Source organism: Mytilus californianus, unplaced genomic scaffold (assembly GCF_021869535.1).
Source record: "Mytilus californianus isolate M0D057914Y unplaced genomic scaffold, xbMytCali1.0.p SCAF_10, whole genome shotgun sequence".
In the NCBI taxonomy this organism is placed as follows: domain Eukaryota; kingdom Metazoa; phylum Mollusca; class Bivalvia; order Mytilida; family Mytilidae; genus Mytilus; species Mytilus californianus.
This window is the reverse complement of record NW_026262582.1, coordinates 72,640,029-72,657,812: the sequence shown is the minus strand read 5'-3', so window position 1 is coordinate 72,657,812 and position 17,784 is coordinate 72,640,029. Positions and strand designations below refer to the sequence as shown.

General features: G+C 34.6%; 1 protein-coding gene across 1 annotated transcript in view; it reads left to right on the top strand.

The window, feature by feature from the left end:
- Positions 1–15,122, top strand: part of LOC127718491 (uncharacterized) — a 33,161-nt gene extending 18,039 nt beyond the window's left edge. Inside the window, exons 9-18 of the mRNA XM_052224533.1 lie at positions 155–379; positions 1,058–1,090; positions 3,259–3,450; positions 4,501–4,698; positions 6,010–6,174; positions 7,944–10,577; positions 11,519–11,871; positions 12,259–12,361; positions 12,951–13,027; positions 14,844–15,122. Coding sequence (XP_052080493.1) covers positions 155–379; positions 1,058–1,090; positions 3,259–3,450; positions 4,501–4,698; positions 6,010–6,174; positions 7,944–10,577; positions 11,519–11,871; positions 12,259–12,361; positions 12,951–13,027; positions 14,844–14,894 — 4,031 coding nt within the window. The 3' untranslated portion in view covers positions 14,895–15,122. The remainder of the gene's footprint in view (positions 1–154; positions 380–1,057; positions 1,091–3,258; positions 3,451–4,500; positions 4,699–6,009; positions 6,175–7,943; positions 10,578–11,518; positions 11,872–12,258; positions 12,362–12,950; positions 13,028–14,843) is intronic.
- The last annotated feature ends 2,662 nt before the right edge of the window (positions 15,123–17,784 follow it).

Genomic DNA, 17,784 nt, shown 5'->3' with positions numbered 1-17,784 from the left:
CTTTTGTTTTATATCTTCTTCATACCTTTCGTCTGTCCTCTTTTAATCTCAATTGGACAAACGTCAAGTTGATTGCTGAACTGCGCCGAATTTTCTGGTAAATGATAATCGATTGCCCATTGTATCCTCTTTTTATTTTTTTCTTTGATTTCAGGAATTGTCATTACTGATCAAACATCAACTGATACTGCGGCTACTAAACAAGAGGCAGAGCAAGCAAAGAGAGAAGGAATCAATCTAATGACTATTGGCATTGGTAACAGTATCAATCCACGTGAACTACAGCAGCTATCATCTTCTGAGAGATTTATCCACAGAACTGACAACTTTAACAGCTTGGAGATGATCATGCCTCAAATTCGACAGCAAATTTGTGAAAGTATGTCACTTACGGGGGTAGACCTGGGCTAAGGGAGATATCTAGTTCTTTACATCAGTAACGCGTTTATAACAGTCAGTTAAATCAGTACTTATTAAGCATGCATATGACAAAGACCTAAAGTAATCTGTGTTTCTTTGAAGCTTTGCTAATACTTATAAAAAATGGTTGACATAAACGTAGCAGAGATTGTTATAGTTTATTTCCCTTGACCTAAGTCCATCTTCTTTACATCCGAGAACTACGTGTTCCATAAGTCATCTAATTACAGATTTACTCTTTTAAACGCTGTATACAACAGTTTTTTTTGTTTTGGGAATAATTTGTTGAATGAAATTTAATATGCAACAATTTGCTGTGTTGACAAATTTTAGAAATATGCCTCCCCTTATACATAGTGATTCTTCTAAAAGCATCTTCAATTTTGCATTATTTTTACAAACTGATAAAAAGAAAATGAACAACGTCATGATTTCATCCATATAAATTCATATATAAGGATTTCATCTTAACCGGAAACTCTGGTTCCAAGTTTGCAAGTTCAGAAACGTTTATATAGACGTTAGCTGCATGATCACAAAGCGGTCAAGTTCATGTAGTTCTCTCCCTCTTTTTCAATTATAAGTAAACATTTTAAGTGTCAATCAATAACTAAATGTCTTTTTCCTTCTATTTCAGTTATCATGAAACCTAAAGGTGATTCTTTTACGGGTAAGTCACTGTTTTATTATTTTTTCGTTTAACGCAACGATTCCGTCCTTTATATTTTTTATGGCCCCGCAACAAAGTTGTCGGGGCCATATAGTTTTACCCTTGTCCGTCATTCCGTCATTCCGCAACAAACCATTATACGCAATTTTTATCTAAACACCTGCAGATATTGGGCTGATTTTTGGTATGTGAGTTAACCATGATGAGTTACAGATCAAGTTGAAGTATCGTTCCGCTCTGCTAATTTTTGCCGAAATTACGGGATTTGGACTTTGATAAATTGTTGAAAATCAGTTATACGGTTTTTTTTTTCTATACGCCTTCAGATATTGGTCGGATTTTTTGGTATGTGATTTAACCATAATGACTTACAGATCAAGTTTTAAGTTTTGTTCCGCTCTGCTGATTTTTGCCTGAAATTACGGGTTTTGAATTTGGAAATTGTTGAAAATCACAGTAATACAGACTTTTTTTCTATATATGCCTTCAGATTTTGCGCTGATTTTTGATATGTGAGTCTACCATGATGAGTTATAGATCAAGTTTATGTTTTTAGTTCCACTATGCTGATTTTCATGTCGTTTCAACACATTCTGTTACATCTACAGTACATCCACTTCCTGTTTGCTGATAATTTGAAATTTAACTACTCATTGATCAAGGAATTTTTTTTATCAAACTAGTATTGGTCTTGAGAACTGGATACTATCCATGCATGTTTGTGTCCACATGTGTTGTTGAAATTGTAGATTTTTAACTTTTTGAGACGGGGCCATTCGTGTCGTTCCGACACATCTAGTTTGAAAATATAATGCAGTGGTGGAAGTATATATAGATGAAACATTTATCTTTATACCAGTCAAATCCTGTGACTGCTCTTGATCAGGAAAGCCGTTGTTAATCCAATATTTCAAATGCTTTACACGCTGTTTGTCATGACAATCAAAATTTTAAATGTTTGCTAAAGTAAAACTTTCGACAGCTGTTTTTATCCAATCTATATTGTAGTTATTAATTGATTGATTGATTGACTCGTGCTTAACGCTACTTTCAGCACTGTTGGCTATTTTGGCGGCGGTCAGTTTCTATTGGTGGGGGAAGCCGGAGTGTCCGGAAAGAACCACCGATCTTTGGTAGAAAAACAGACAATCTTAATCAATTAAGATTTGATTCGATAGCACCTGCCACGTGCGAGACTCGAACTCACAACCTCAGTGTTCACAGGCTAGTTATACAGTAGTTGGACTACTGAGAACACTCGGCCACCGAGGCCCCTTTTCTATATTGTAGTTGTCATTGCCATTGTAGATTATGTATTTTGTTCAGGAAATAGTTTTAAAAATCATTTACCACTATTTGAGTAGCATTCGACAGCTTAAACATCAAAAGTATTTACCCTGTAACATTAGAGTCTCTCCATTAATTTGTGAAACGGCATCTTCAATGTTATTTAGTTCGTAATGTAATTGACCAATTCGGAAGCGATGCTGCATTATAGGAAATATTACTTGCTTCGACGTTCTGATTGGATAAGGCCTAAATTAGAGCATGATGAGCTAAACCTTCCGGAACTCCTGATATCACCCCGGTTTTTTGGTGTCGTTTGTGTTGCTTAGTTTATAGTTTTCTATGTTGCGTTTTGTATACTTGTGTTTGTCTTTTTGTCCTTTTTTTTAAATTTTTTTTTGTTGCCATGGCATTGTCAGTCTGTTATCGACTGATGAGTTTGAATACTCCTTTGGTATCTTCCGCCTCTCTTTTAGTAGGACATTCTGATGAGTTTGAATACTCCTTTGGTATCTTCCGCCTCTCTTTTAGTAGGACATTCTGATGAGTTTGAATACTCCTTTGGTATCTTCCGCCTCTCTTTTAGTAGGACATTCTGATTAGTTTACATTTGTAAGGCATTACTTTCTAAGACACAAAGAATGTGTGACATAATTCACGAGGATGATAGATGAATTTTGTATCGGGAACTTTCAAAACATGTGAAGTGTCAATGGGGGATAGGACCTATTTCTAGCGCAATTTTATATATCACACATGTATTCTGCTTGTTGAACGAATAACGAACAATGTTCGGGTTCGAGTTGGCTAACAAATTATACATTTGCATACAGTTTGTTTAGGTAAAAGCTAAAGAATTCAATATATTTGAATTATTTCAGAATTGTGTTCGGGTTGCCTAATCGACAAGGGAACAGGATTTAATCCTTACCCAGGAGACTGTACAAAGTATGTGCAGTGCTGGCGCGACAGTAACAGGGTAATGGGAGCAGTTAAATCCTGTCCATTTGGTCAGTTCTGGGACAGAGTTGCAATGGCTTGTCAACCATCACTTAGCGTACAGTGCCCAGCAGGTATGTATAAGAAATTAGAAACCTTTTACGTTTTTTTGAGCCCCTTAATATGAAAAAAATAATGGAGCATGTTTCGATGCAAGGCATAGTAATATTAATGAAATAAAATTTTAATAGAACACTAATGAATACTGACAGATAATAATGTATTTCCGAAGAGAAAAGGAATGTTAAACATGTGCATAAAATAATATTATTAAAGAAACAAAATATGAAGGGCAAATAAAAACGTCACCACAGACACCATAATAATAAATTTCAGTATTGTCTACACAAAGACTCATCAGCTCATAACAATACAGGTGGAAGACGAATCCTCTACATGAAATTTTCCATGCAGTAAATCGGTGATAACAGCAAGAACTATTAAAACCATATCTAATATGCCTATCCATGTTTTCTTTAACATGCTGAATGACATTTCAGGAGTTGTCCATAATAGAAATACAACTATTTGTATTATCTTAAATGGTGTTTATATCAGGAGTTTGATTTGAAGAGTTCTTTGGTGAGGGTGAGGGGTTTTTAAAGACGAGAATATACATGGATTTTCGGAAAGTTTACTTAAGGTGGTACCTAACACTACAGGGAGATAACTCTGTAAAAATCAGCTAAACGTTTAAATTACGTTATATTGTTAAGGAAATATTAAGCTTCTCAATGATCAAAATTACTGTTTGTCAAACTGCTATATAACCAATGAAATTTTTCTGATAGAGTGGTTGGTTCAAATTTTTTGAAAGTTTTATGTTTTTGTCAAAGGGTCAAAGTAAACATTTTGTCAAAATTTTATGAAAATTAAACGAGCCAAATTAATATTAGTCAAGGTGTTGGGTACCACCTTAAAGATAGGAAAATAACTATTTGGCAATCACGTCAAGTTGCCGCATTAAGTCAGACAGAATCATGACGATAATACTCGAACATCATCTTTCCCAATCCGCTTTACTTATTGTTTACTTAGTATTTATTATTACGAACAGACACACCAGAAATAGTTATAGTGCACTGAAATTAATTGAAAAAGATCCTATCCAATCCATTTTGCAGATGTATGTCGACATTCACCTGATGGGTTTACCTATGGTATGAAAAACAAAGGTTGCAGAGCTTATTGGTTGTGTGTAAACGGACATAGTGTTGGATCATGTTGTCCTGAGGGTAGTTACTATGTAGAAGGAATGGGATGCATGAGAGGAAAAGCATGCAAAGAACCTTGTCCACCAGATGGCGGTATTATTCTTACTCGTAAGTATTTGGATTATATTAGTTGACCTATTTCTCTCATTCGTTTCCATAACACCACTACACTATTGCTGACAATATTTGTGACCTTGTATTTTGAGGTAAAGCTATATTTGAACATCCGAAAACTGCTGTTTATTTCTCTTTTCAAAACCTAGCTTAAGCATGTTCCCTTCTCTGTTTCAAAATAATAAGCTTTTTAAAAGACTGTTATAAATTGATAGTATATAAATAAAGGAAAAAAAAAAAGATAAAAACGAAGGGTCCGTGTGCTTGTTTTCGAGATATAAGCCATTGAAAATTTGATTCTCTCTAGATTTTTCATACATTTAACATTGGCACCTTTTTTTCTGTCTAAAAGTATGAAAAAATAACAAGGATTTAATAAGATTTTCAAAGATGGCATTTTAAACTATATTTAATCAAATTATGAAAAGAAAAGTAGGGGTTAGTTGGCAAAAATATTTGATGGCACTATATGGATAAAACCAGAGGATTCCGAATATCTTGCAAAAATTCAAAAACAAGAGGACCGAACATCCTGAATTATCTTTCTTCCTAACATATTGTTAACCACAGTATGGGAAGGTACAATACCTTCATTGATTGATTTCATTGGTTTTTAACGGCTCTTCCAAAATATGCTTTCAAATTTTGTTATCTTTGTATCGTTTTCATTGAAATCTAATCCGAACAAACTTTGTAAAATACAATATTCGAGAAACTACTAAACAAATAGTTGTTTGTTTTAATTGCGATTAAGCCAATAACACAATGTTGACTGCTGTACCCTAATTTTTGACATTTGTACCTATTATGTTTGTTTGTTTTGCTCATAATGGTTGTCAATATAGTGGAATTTTATGCGACTGTCATACAAGTGAGAGGTTAAGCTAGCTTTAAAACCAGGTTTAATCCACCATATTCTACATAAGGAAATGCCTGTACCAAGTCAGGAATATGACAGTTGTTTTCCATTCGTTTGATGTGTTTAATCTTTTGATTTTGCCATTTGATAAGGGACTTTCCGTTTTGAATTTTCCTTGAAGTTCGGTATTTTTGTTATTTCACTTTTCATTAAAAACCCATTCGAACAAACTTTATAAGCTACTATATATTCGAGAAACTACCAAACAAATGCATGAATATCATTTAACGTGGTTCTCCGACTTATTATAGACCATGCCTGCCAACGCAGCGTTAACGCGATGTCAATCAGTCAAACAAAGAATTTTGTTTCTTTGTCCTGAACAGAGCTGTCCTGAACAAAGCATTACATCTGTAACATCCTGTCATTTTTCTTATCTATTTTAGCTGACTGCAGCAAGGAAGAACACTGGGATCAACGTTACTTTATAGAGAATGTTCCATTCTATGGCAAGGTAGTAAGGCCATGTCCACCTGGAACAGTCTATTCCACAAGTTATTGTGATTGTGTTGTGAGGGACACCAACAGCCTTATTCCAATACTTCCTGGAGGTGAGTAAGAGTTTATTCCCAGTGTATAGTTACAAATGTTCTTGATTCAGTTCGTCTGGTGGATTACATGAGCTTGTAAACCTGAAGTGTCAGAAGACAATTATGATTGCTAAATATTGTGATAAAAACCTCTTCCAATATTTTCCTATATAATGTTCATGTGTTGGAACGACGGTTGTATGTAATGTTATCCGGGAACTACGTGTTCCAGAAGTTATTGAGTTGTGCTGCTCAATAGACGGATCATGATGACCATCAGATAGCTAATTGGACAAGAAAGTAATGTAATGCAAAATTATAACAGTACTTCATAATATTTCCAATGATGTCTGCAAATGATATATAATGCAATATCTATCTACAATGTAAGATGATAATCCATACATCTTCCTGGCAAAACAAACTACAAGATGGGCACAATATGTAACACCACTGTCCCAGGCTATCAAATATTTCTAACCTCGCCACGTTCTGTATGTGCCCACCCCTAACCAGGAGCCCCTAATCCAGTGGCCTTCCATAATTGTATTTCCTTTAATGTAATTAGCTTGAAGCATACCGTTGAAATATATTCTTATCCCAGGGTACTAAAGGTTTTGGATCTGCTCATTGGTGAACGCCGTACGTTGACATGTAGTTATTTATAGCCTTGTCATTTGGTCTATGGTCATAGTTGTCTTATTCGGAATCATACCGCATCTACATTTTTGATTCAAGAAAAAACTGTTAAAATTACGTATTTTTTGGCCAGAAATTCTCTTCGGCTTCTTTTGAACATTATACTTTAACTCACCTAAGGGAGTCAACATTTATCACTGTCCTATTATTTCGGGAAATCATTGAATGTTATTGCTTTATCTTGACTTTTTGTTGATTCACATTTTGATAAGGAAAATGAGGATTTGAAGGAAACTTTTCTCCAAACATGTCAAAGTGGAATAACGTTCGTCCATTTTGTAAAATTAGGTCAATCCTAAAAACCTCGGCTTGCTTGATATCTTCGTCATGACATACACGACAAAGAACTTGTTATCAAACAAATATCAGTTATTTTCGATGCGGCAAATTCAGTGGTGTTTAATAATTATCCAATAGATGTGGATTATAGCAGATTTAAATTAAATCTACGGAACACCCTGGAAAAAGACTGAAATAATTGGTTTTTTTTTTTAAGTTTTATGCAGTGGAAATACAATGAAATATCTGAAAATAAACTGAAATAAATATTTATTGTTCAGTCTTTTATGTCAAAATGGTCGTTCTTTTAATTGTTTAGTGAGTATGGGTATTTCATTCAAAATAATGAGTCAGTAGAACTTTTACTTACAATAAATTTGTTATACAATGCACGTCTTTGCTGTCTATCGTCCCTTGACATTTATTTGTTCTTTTTTAAATTTATTATAGCGAACAAAATTGATATACAAGCGATATGCATTTGTAGATGTCTTTTATCTGACATAGAAAACAGACATTAGTAGTTTCATAATTCAGCAACATAAGGCCAAAAATAAAATTATAATTGTTTGATGTTGCCTACCTACCCACCTAAAAAGCAGCCTTCCCGAAAATCTTAATGACACACATCATTTCAAATTTATTTTTAAAAGTTTGTGTTATGATCTAACGTCAACGTCGTTTTCTTGCCTGAAACATGTAACTTATGTTGTCGGCAACTACAAAAAAAGTCCTACCTACCTACCCAACCCTACAAGGCATTGGTAGGCAACATCAAGAATTTGTTAAGACTTTTTATGTTTTTATTACAGATAAATGCAGAGCAAAGGCTCATTTCAATTTTGACGTTGATATGAAAGATAAATCTGGTGGATCGGTCCCGATCTCATACCTTAATGTCCAGCGAACAAGATACGGAACAGCACATTTCACTGGAAACGGTGAAATGAATTTGTGGAAAAATAGAAATATTAATATTAACAACAAGTTTGTACTTCGGTTCAAGTTCAAATTGGGCAGATGGACCGACCGTTTTGACTACGGTGGTGTAATTGTCGACATGGGAAAAGGTGGCGACGTACACTGGAAGTATGATATTGAATCTGGATGGACAAGAAACATCACTGTTGGTGGCGGCTGGGATATTCGAAATTTGGTTAAGCTTTTCCGTACACTTATCAGTTCTAGAACGGAACCGGAAATGAAACAAAATATGTGGAAAGTAGCTAATTCAATGGATTTCAAGACATTACTGTATCAGTTAGGATTTGTACCAAACACGTCCAGTGGTATGCAGTTATTAAGATTGTTGCTGAATGGAAATGGAGCAGATATCTTACAGAAGATTGTTATTGCACTAGAAAAACAAAAATCACCTTATGATATGCGAATGACTTTGAAAACGATGTTATCTAGACCAGAAATGAGAACATGGATTCTACAAAATACTCCTAAACAATATATTGATATTACAATGAAAAATTGGAATCGCTTCTTAGAATCACTTGCTTTACCTGAAAACGAATGGAAAACTGGTAAAATTACGTGGTATAAACCTGCTGATAAAATTGGAACCGGAAGTATGTCGTCAATTGCAATCATCGCTGATTTATGGAGGACTTTTGCTCGGATGATGGGTATGGATACGCGCGATTGGCAAAACTTGCTTCGAATCACCCTAGGGACAGACATTATAGGAGAAGGAGGACGTGTAGATGTAGAATTTATAAATGAAATGAAAAATGTTCTTGGAAGAAATAATACTATTCTACAAGCATGGCATGACTTCCTTCGTGGTAAAAATGTACGTCTCGACTTCGAGGGTAAGAATCCCACGACATCATGGTGGGAGAAAATATTTGGAACTGCAACAGGCATTGCGCCCATTCCAGGTATTGATAGGGGAATGTCGGTGGGTATTGTTGCTGATCTCTGGCGAAAATTCGTTCAAGAAGCGCAACTTCCGGAATCAATGAAATCAAAATTATCATGGACATTCGGTGGACCTGATGCTACAGAAGACGATCTCTTCAAAGAAATAAATTTTGTACTTGGTGATGATAATATCAAGAATAAGTGGATACACTTTATCCAAGGTCATTATTCTCACGGAGGTCCTGGCAAAACGGAAGCCCAATTATGGAAACCGGGCCCAAGAGGAGAATTATTCTGGAAAATAATATTTGGTCAGGGAAAAGATGGCTCACAAACTGGAATTGATGGCTCACAAACGGGAACAGGACAGACCTCTGTTGATATTAAAAAACTCGCTGACTTGTGGAGAACATTTGTAACCCAAATGAAATTGGAGGGACCCCAATGGAAAGATCTATTAATCTTCACAAACACCGATCAACCAGGGTCTAAAAATATAAATGTTAAACTACTGTTGAAAGAGATGAAGAACGTTCTGATGGCTGACGACAGCGTAGATACTGCTTGGCTGAAATATCTCCAAGACAACGGCATAGATAAATCATGGTTCCTAAGGATACTTTTCTCTGATCAAGGTGGACCTTTCAATGAAAACTGGGTATACTGGTACCTTTATCGTAACAAAGAATATACGTCAACCGGCATGGGTAACTCAACAGGTGGTGGACCAACAAATAAGAATCAAATCATTGGTTTATGGAGAGATTTTGTTACACAATCTAAACTAGGACCAGAATGGAATGGTATGTTAACATGGACACTCGGAAGTGGTAATAATGGAGGCACCGGCGAGTACATGGAATGGATATATGAAATCATATCTGTACTGGCAAACAAGGAAATGAGAGGCAGATGGCTAAATTACCTAAACTCAAAGAATGTTGGGAATGAATGGATAAACTGGTTCATGGTTATATCTGGTGATTCGAGAGGTTCTTTTGAAGTGGATCAATCTGGTCTAAACTTGGTAATGAACTTGTGGAAGAGATTTATAGGAACATTAAATCTGAATGGACATGGCGGACAGAACTGGAATCAAAAATTAATTTGGACACTAGGAGGAGGACTTACAGATAGATACATTGATTGGTCGAATGAAGTCGTCTCCGTTCTTCAAAATACTACTATTCGTGATCATTGGTTTAATTACTTACAGCAAAGCAATGCGGGTGGTGCTTGGATAAACTGGTTCCGAATGATACTAGATGTAGGAAGTACTTCCAGTTCAACTGGAAACTGGATATGGCATTATCTAAGCAGTGGAATGTCTGTACCACTTGACGTTCTTGCTAATCTTTGGATACAGTTTGTTTTCGATAGAAATCTTGGTTATGGTCAATGGGCAGATAGTCTTTGGTGGACATTGAATGTAATGCCTGGTGCCATTTCTGCTGATGAATACATGCATCTGTTTAATGAAATGACTATATTGATGATGGACGAGATGATTCGAAATGATTGGATAACGTTCTTACATGGCAATGATATTACTGCTTCTTGGAGCTCAGCAGGTAAGTTAGTCCTTGAATGTTTGTTTTGCTTATATTGCGTGGTTGTGTCGCGGTCTAATGAAGATGTTCCCCTTTTTTATTCATATGCAATCATAGTGAGGGTTGACCAACATATATTTGATTATTTCTTTGACTGTATTATTAGGAACTTCCTACTCTTATAGTCGCAAAAGGTTTTACTGGTGTTACTGAGGGCCAATGAATAGTTTGCAATACAATGCTTTGACAACATTGTTCGAGTATTCTTTGTACTGTATTGTGTTGATCGTTTTGTGTTTGTTTGAATCAGTATTATCATAGTAGACTCAAAATTTCTTACAAAAGATTCCTCATCTGCACTTCAGTATAGAAACTCCCATTTTACAATCATCAAAATGAAAGAAGATTAGGGCATTTTGTTTAAACTGAATTGCAGAAGTTATCAATAATTATTTTGACTTTTAAAGAAAAGTACACCTATCTGTAGCTTTTCTCTGTTCAAGCATAAAGATTGTAGACCGATATCTTATTGATTTTCTTTCCTTTTTTGCTAACAAGATGACTTATAATCATGGCTGAAACACAACATACAAAAAACGAACAAATATCAACAAATAATGCAGAAAAAAGAGAATGGGTAACATAAACTCCGTTTTTAAAAAAGGGGCATATTAAAGAATCACATTAAGGATCAGCAGTCCCTTTTTAACAACTTTTACTCTTTTGGATATTTTTTAGTAAAACGTGAACCTCAATTAAACAGAACACCAAGGTATATAAGGTACATCATGAAATAAAATGGAACACTTATTGGGTCATCCGTGTTAAAGATATGTTATAGCTGACGACCAAACCGTTTCAAAGCGAGATTCTAATATTGGTTTTGTTTAAGTCGATATTAAACTATTCTGTTGCCAAACGATATTCAATTGTCTATTCTTTTTTTTCCCATTGTACTTAAGCTGGAACTGGAATGGCTGGTGGAACCACAGCAGAGTCTCTTGACGCCATTTTGAATAGCCTTAGTGGTGGGACAGGTTCTGGATCATATGGTACAAGCTCTGGTAGTAGTTCTGGTGGCTCAGACTTTCTGTGGGCTGCAGGAGGAGATTGGGATATGGATGGTGGATTTTCAAGGAAACGCAGATCAGCTAACAGACAGAAGCGGGCAATTGTCGACAAGATGGCACATGTAGCCTTAGTAGGCAATTGTGGGAATAATGTTAAACCATCCATTTCTATCACAGCAAATGAACAAAATGTTAAAATGAGCTTGTTGACACAAAACAAACCAGCCGAACTAGAAATTCCATTGGTGAGTATAGTGTAGTTTGCCTGCAGTCTAAACGGAGTGGGTCCAACTATGTCTACAGGATATTCATCTCCTTTCGAACTAATAAACTGTTCTTATCGTTACTTTTTTCAATATGTTCGTGCGTGAATAAACAGAGGTTTTATTAAAATAAATATCAATTAAGTTGTCCAATACGATTTCAGTATTTCAATCTTACAATACAACGAATTTCCTTGTCGAAATATGAAAGCTTATACATGTATGAACCCTCCCCCGAAAACACAAAAACACATAGGTGCAGATTATTCGTGACAGTGTCTTACATTATGTTATTCCTCGAGTTTATTTCAACGGACAATGGAAAAAACTATAGCTTGCCTAGCCTGTACATTTGTTTCCGTTTTTTAGATACAAGGATGGAATGAAGTGACTATGGTATATGACGGTAAAAATCTTCATGGAACTGTACAGAACTGGCAAGGAAAAAAACACAAGAAAACACCGTTAACAGGTAATAAATGAACAATTATGCAACATAAAACAACATAAGCGGTGTCGTAAAATGTATTCAACATTGCAGAACATAAGAAAATGTTTGTACCAAGTCAGGAATATGACAGTTGTTATCCATTCGTTTAATGTATTTGAGGTTTTGATTTTGCCATTTGATTATGGACTTTCCTTTTTTAATTTTTCTCGGAGTTCAGTATTTTTGTGATTTTACTTTTGTCTCCTTCTTTAAAGTTTCATTCAGTTTACATGTGCTATCCAATAAATACTGAATTATCTAAAACATGGTTAAACAGTGCTTGAATCGAAACAATCAATAGTTGTAACAATACTGAATTTAATTTAAATAGTAAATGGGATTTCAGTCATAATATCACATAACGAATTTTACTTCAACTCTTTACAAGACATGTAAGATGGCGTTTAGATAAAACACACAATTAGTAAAGATAATAATGGTTAGGATTGAAAACAGGAGTGTCGACTAGGTGACATCATTATCGACAACATGAATAAAAAGATAAAGGGTATCATTTGAATTTGATAAAGACACTTTGACTAATTGTTTGAAAATGTATTATCTTTTGTAGGAAATGTCGTACAGAGACAAGGACTCACATTCGGAGCATGCGACAGATACCCAAGGTTTAATGGTCAACTTGATGATGTAAGTAGAAATATCTTCAAATGTATTGCACAAACGATGTCTTTCAAAAGTTACTATACTTATTCTAATGGTTTTGCTCTTTCAAAACACTCAATAGGTCAAAATGTTTTCAGTTTGAACAAGTCTGTTCTGACAACTGATAAACTGGTGTAAATGTTTAGGCCGTTGCTTTTGAAAGACTGCTAGTATGATGCATATCGTTATTACTATCCAAATTCCAGTGATTAATTTTTCTTGATAAGGTTAGAGGTTTGAACACGTAGTTATCGAGAACACTAGTTTAACAAAATTTTGACTTTGATATGACAAAGTATTTCTAGAAAACACAGTAATTATATACAAAGGATAGCTTTGAAACAAAGAGAAATAGTAATGAAAAAGGGTCGACATTAAACACAACTTGTTTGATATGTCAATGCAAATTCCGAATGCATCTTATATAAGAGAAATAAACAATAATTATGATAATAAATAGTTGGAACCACATATGAGCTGCATCAGATAGAAATCAACCTTATGCAAATAAATACAAATACATGTACGCTATATTTGATGGAGAAATATGCATGTAAGTGCTTGAACCGTTTCTAAATTTTGATATTTTGTTACAATCTTCAAATTCAGACCAACAAGTTACCTTGAATATCAAAATTTGATTTCCAAATCAGTCATAGTGTTATGCATGTATCTGTGACTATCGCCACTTGCATAAGGTCGATTTCTATCCGACGCAACTCATATCAAACGTGAAAAAAGGTTATCATACATCTTAGTTACTTGGTACTGGGTTGTATTACGTGTAGAGACAACATTGTAACAATTTTTTGTAAATCCTTTTGTTTTAAAGACAAATTATCTGTAAATCAGTGCAAATCCATGTGTTGTAATGGCGGCAGTGCAAATTCATGTGTTGTAATGGCGGTAGTGCAAATTCATGTATTGTAATGGCGGCAGTGCAAATTCATGTATTGTAATGGCGGCTTGTTTACAAATGCTCTGTACAAAATAGTCATCAAAGATACCAGGCTTATAATTTAGTACACCAGACCCGCGTATCATCTACAAACGACACCCGAATCAAAAAAAGTTAACAGGCAAACAAAGTACGAATTTGAAGAACATTGAAGACCCAAAATTCAGAAAGGTTTTGCCAAATAAAGTTGAGGTAATATGTTCTTGGGGTGAACAGTGTTAGTGTAAACACAACATGCTGATAAAGCCGTTGATTTTCCCTTTTGAATTATTTCACATTTTTTATGTCCGGGCCTTTTATAGTTTAGTATACAGATTGGGGTTTACTCATTGCCAAAGACCTTATGATGTATTAGAAGAGTTCACATCCTAGTCAGTTGGTCCCTGCTGGATAGATGTCTCATTAGCAATCATACCACATCTCTTTATTTCTATATCATTTTTATATGTTTGCAAATGTTTTGTAAACAAATGAGTCAATTTATGGTGTAAAGACAACATTTATCAGTCATAACAGACATGAAACACACCTATTCCATTCGTATGGACAAGGTGCCTAAGGTACTATGTTATTTCGTTCAGTGCTATTTGAAAACATCTGATAATGAACTTGCAATGGTTGCCTTACTGCTGCTTTGATTCAAGTCAACTCGATGTATAAAATCATTTCAGTGTTAAGCTTAATTGCTTTCAGCCAGATCATTAAGACGCAAAGACTTTATGTGTACTGTGTGTAATTATTTGACTTTATGTGTACTACGTGTATTTGATGTGTATTCCAATAACTACTACACGTTTACAAAACATGATTGCTATATATATTGATCGCATTTTTCTTTTGTAGATTTTGCTTTACAACTGTGTCCCACTGGCATTAAAGCAAAAATTACCTTGAACATTGTTGCTTCAGTTCCCATCATGCACTCAAGATAGTTTATTTAACTTCATTGTAAAGAGTTCTCCGGTTTGTCATCAGGTCATAAGCGGGTAAAATGATATAAAACGATACTGCAGTATATGGAAGGAGACGCTATTTTGTGTTTACAACGGACTTTGCAAATCCATTTAAAGTCACTTGGTTGTTTATAATTTTATACATAATAAATTTGTTATCATATTTTTATCCGTCAAAAAATTAATGACATTTTAAAAAGACACCCATCCGACAAAAAAACCTAGAGATTTATTGTTTTATAAATAAAAAAAAACCGGAATTCTGTAGATGTTAAAAGAAACAGATACTATTACCTTGACCCAACGGATACTCGTTAATAAGAGAACTATTAGCGAGAAATATCCGATTTTCTAAATATGTACGGCGGTATATAATGTATGGTCAGTTGTAGTCATCCGCAGAAATGGTTTTAAACTATTACGTTCTTGATAGAGGGTAACTGCAAGGAACATATTGCTTCAAGGGTTATCAATGGTAAAATGAAATGAACCCTTCGAAAGTTTGAAAAAAAAACTTAATGATTAGGTTGACAGTTATGGGATGTCTTGTTTTACAATTGACAATGAATATTATTCACTTGCCGCAACAACCATGCCGTCCGTTTTTCCTCGAATTTCGAAATAGGATTGGTAACTGTAATTTCACTTGCAATAAGTAACACGACTGTGCAACTAGTTGGGGCAGGAACTGTTTACCCTTTTTGGGCACACGACTTCCTGTTTTTGTGTTTTGTTCAATCATTTGTTATCTGCTTTTTTTGTTGTTGTTTTTTTGGCAATGGTGTTTATTGAACTTATGAACTTTGATTACCCCTTCGTATGTTATCCCCGCACGTGGCAGATGCGCTCGACTCCAATCTTAATTAATTGACTAGTATTGTCAGTTTTTCTACCATAGGTCGTTAGTTCTCTCCGGGCACTCCGGCTTCCTCCACCAATAAAAACTGACCGCAACGAAATAGCACAAAAGTGTTGAAAGTGGCGTTAAAACACCAATCAATCAATCAATCGTATGTTATCACTCTTTTTCTAAATGTATGTTAATCAAATAAAAAGTGATGTGAACTGAAACATGTATTGAAATCGTATTTGGGACATTGATTTCCTGCTTGTAAGATTGGCATTACACTTTACACAACTGTTGCACATGCATTTGACAATATGACAATCCTAAAGGTGATGGTCACCCACAGTTAGTGTATTGAAATTATTTCTGAAATGTCATCTAACATACGACTGTTAATAAGATTGTTTCATAATGATGCAAGCTTTTATGACAACTCTCATTTTTAGAATTCTAATAGGATTAAAGATAACATAGTGTCTTATGGAAATCTACAACAATAAAGTGCAATGAGACCTTGCACATTTCAGTATGAATTATAAACCAAGATCAACGAAGTTTATTGTGTTCCATTAAAACTATACTTATCTGCATAGTTTGTATTGCAAAAATATTTTAAAACGTTTCACCTCCTTCCCAAATTTTATTGATAAATTTTACATAATATAAAACTGTGATGGAAGCTTTAGCTTCAGGGGGGAAAGGATTGAAAGGTAGGTCACATAATGTTTGATTAATGTACTTGAACGTTGTACTTTATATGAATCAACAAAATTCAAAGTGTATGTTAGAGTGACTTACTTTTCGTGGAAGGTTTTTATTCTGTCTTAAAAGTCCTATATCTAAAGGAATCATGTTGCATGATTGTATGTCACTTGAAATATGCTTAAAGTCCGGACAAGAACACTTTTCATGATGCTTGGTCTATAGGTCGTAATTGCACGAAAAGTAGTATTCTATAAGAAACAAATATTCGATCTGTAACTCAACACTTAACATGTATCAAACACAAAATCAGCTCAAAAACTACAGAGATAAGATAATATTTAGTCCGAAAAAGAACACATTTTCTTAAAACTGTATAACTCCATAGACTGTAATTTTTTGACAAGGAGTTCTCGCAAAACGAAAGGCAGACTCTATACACAATTGCCATTATACATAAATTATCAAGAACTAAAAATCAGATATGTACAGGCATAATATGAAATGTCCAGAAACGCAAAATATTCGTGAAATATTTTGTCCAAATGCCGTAATTTCATGAAAAATAAATTTGCTGCAGCTAAATGCGATCTCAATCCGCAACTCACTGCGGTATACTGGTGAATAAATACTAATAGCTTACAAAATTCCAGGCAATTGCTATCAGAATGAGACCACCCTTTTTCTAATTAATAAAAAAAAAAGATTTTGAGCAATTTACAATTTGAAGTTATACCGACAATTTTGAACAATAAAAAAAACCTCCCATTTTACCTAAAATGCAATCCTTGAATTTTAAATGCATCGACGTCGCCGGGATAAGCGTCTCAAGCTATACACGTGAACACCACGCACCATGCGACATTCTCAGTCAAAATGTCATGATTGGGAAAAGGATGCAAACGGCAAAATTACAGATCAGACATTTATACTGGTTAAGATATAGGACCGATAAAACACAACGCTAGTGAGTTGAGACACCAACATATCGTATCGGTCAATCAATTCGTGATGGTGACCGCAAATCGTATGTAGTATCGATTTCACATACCTTTCAATACCATCATTGTCATAATCCCGAATATGACCGTTATACCGAGTGAAAATTTGTATTGCTATACGACGTGTCTCGGTATTTAGTACATCCAACATTCATGTATTAATTTTTGATGTTTCTGTTATTGTTTCGGTTGGATAATGTGTTATGTCTTATCGTTTGTAGTCAAAATCATTATAAAATTACCTGTCAATACCATCATTGTCATGAAAATTGTTTGGACGA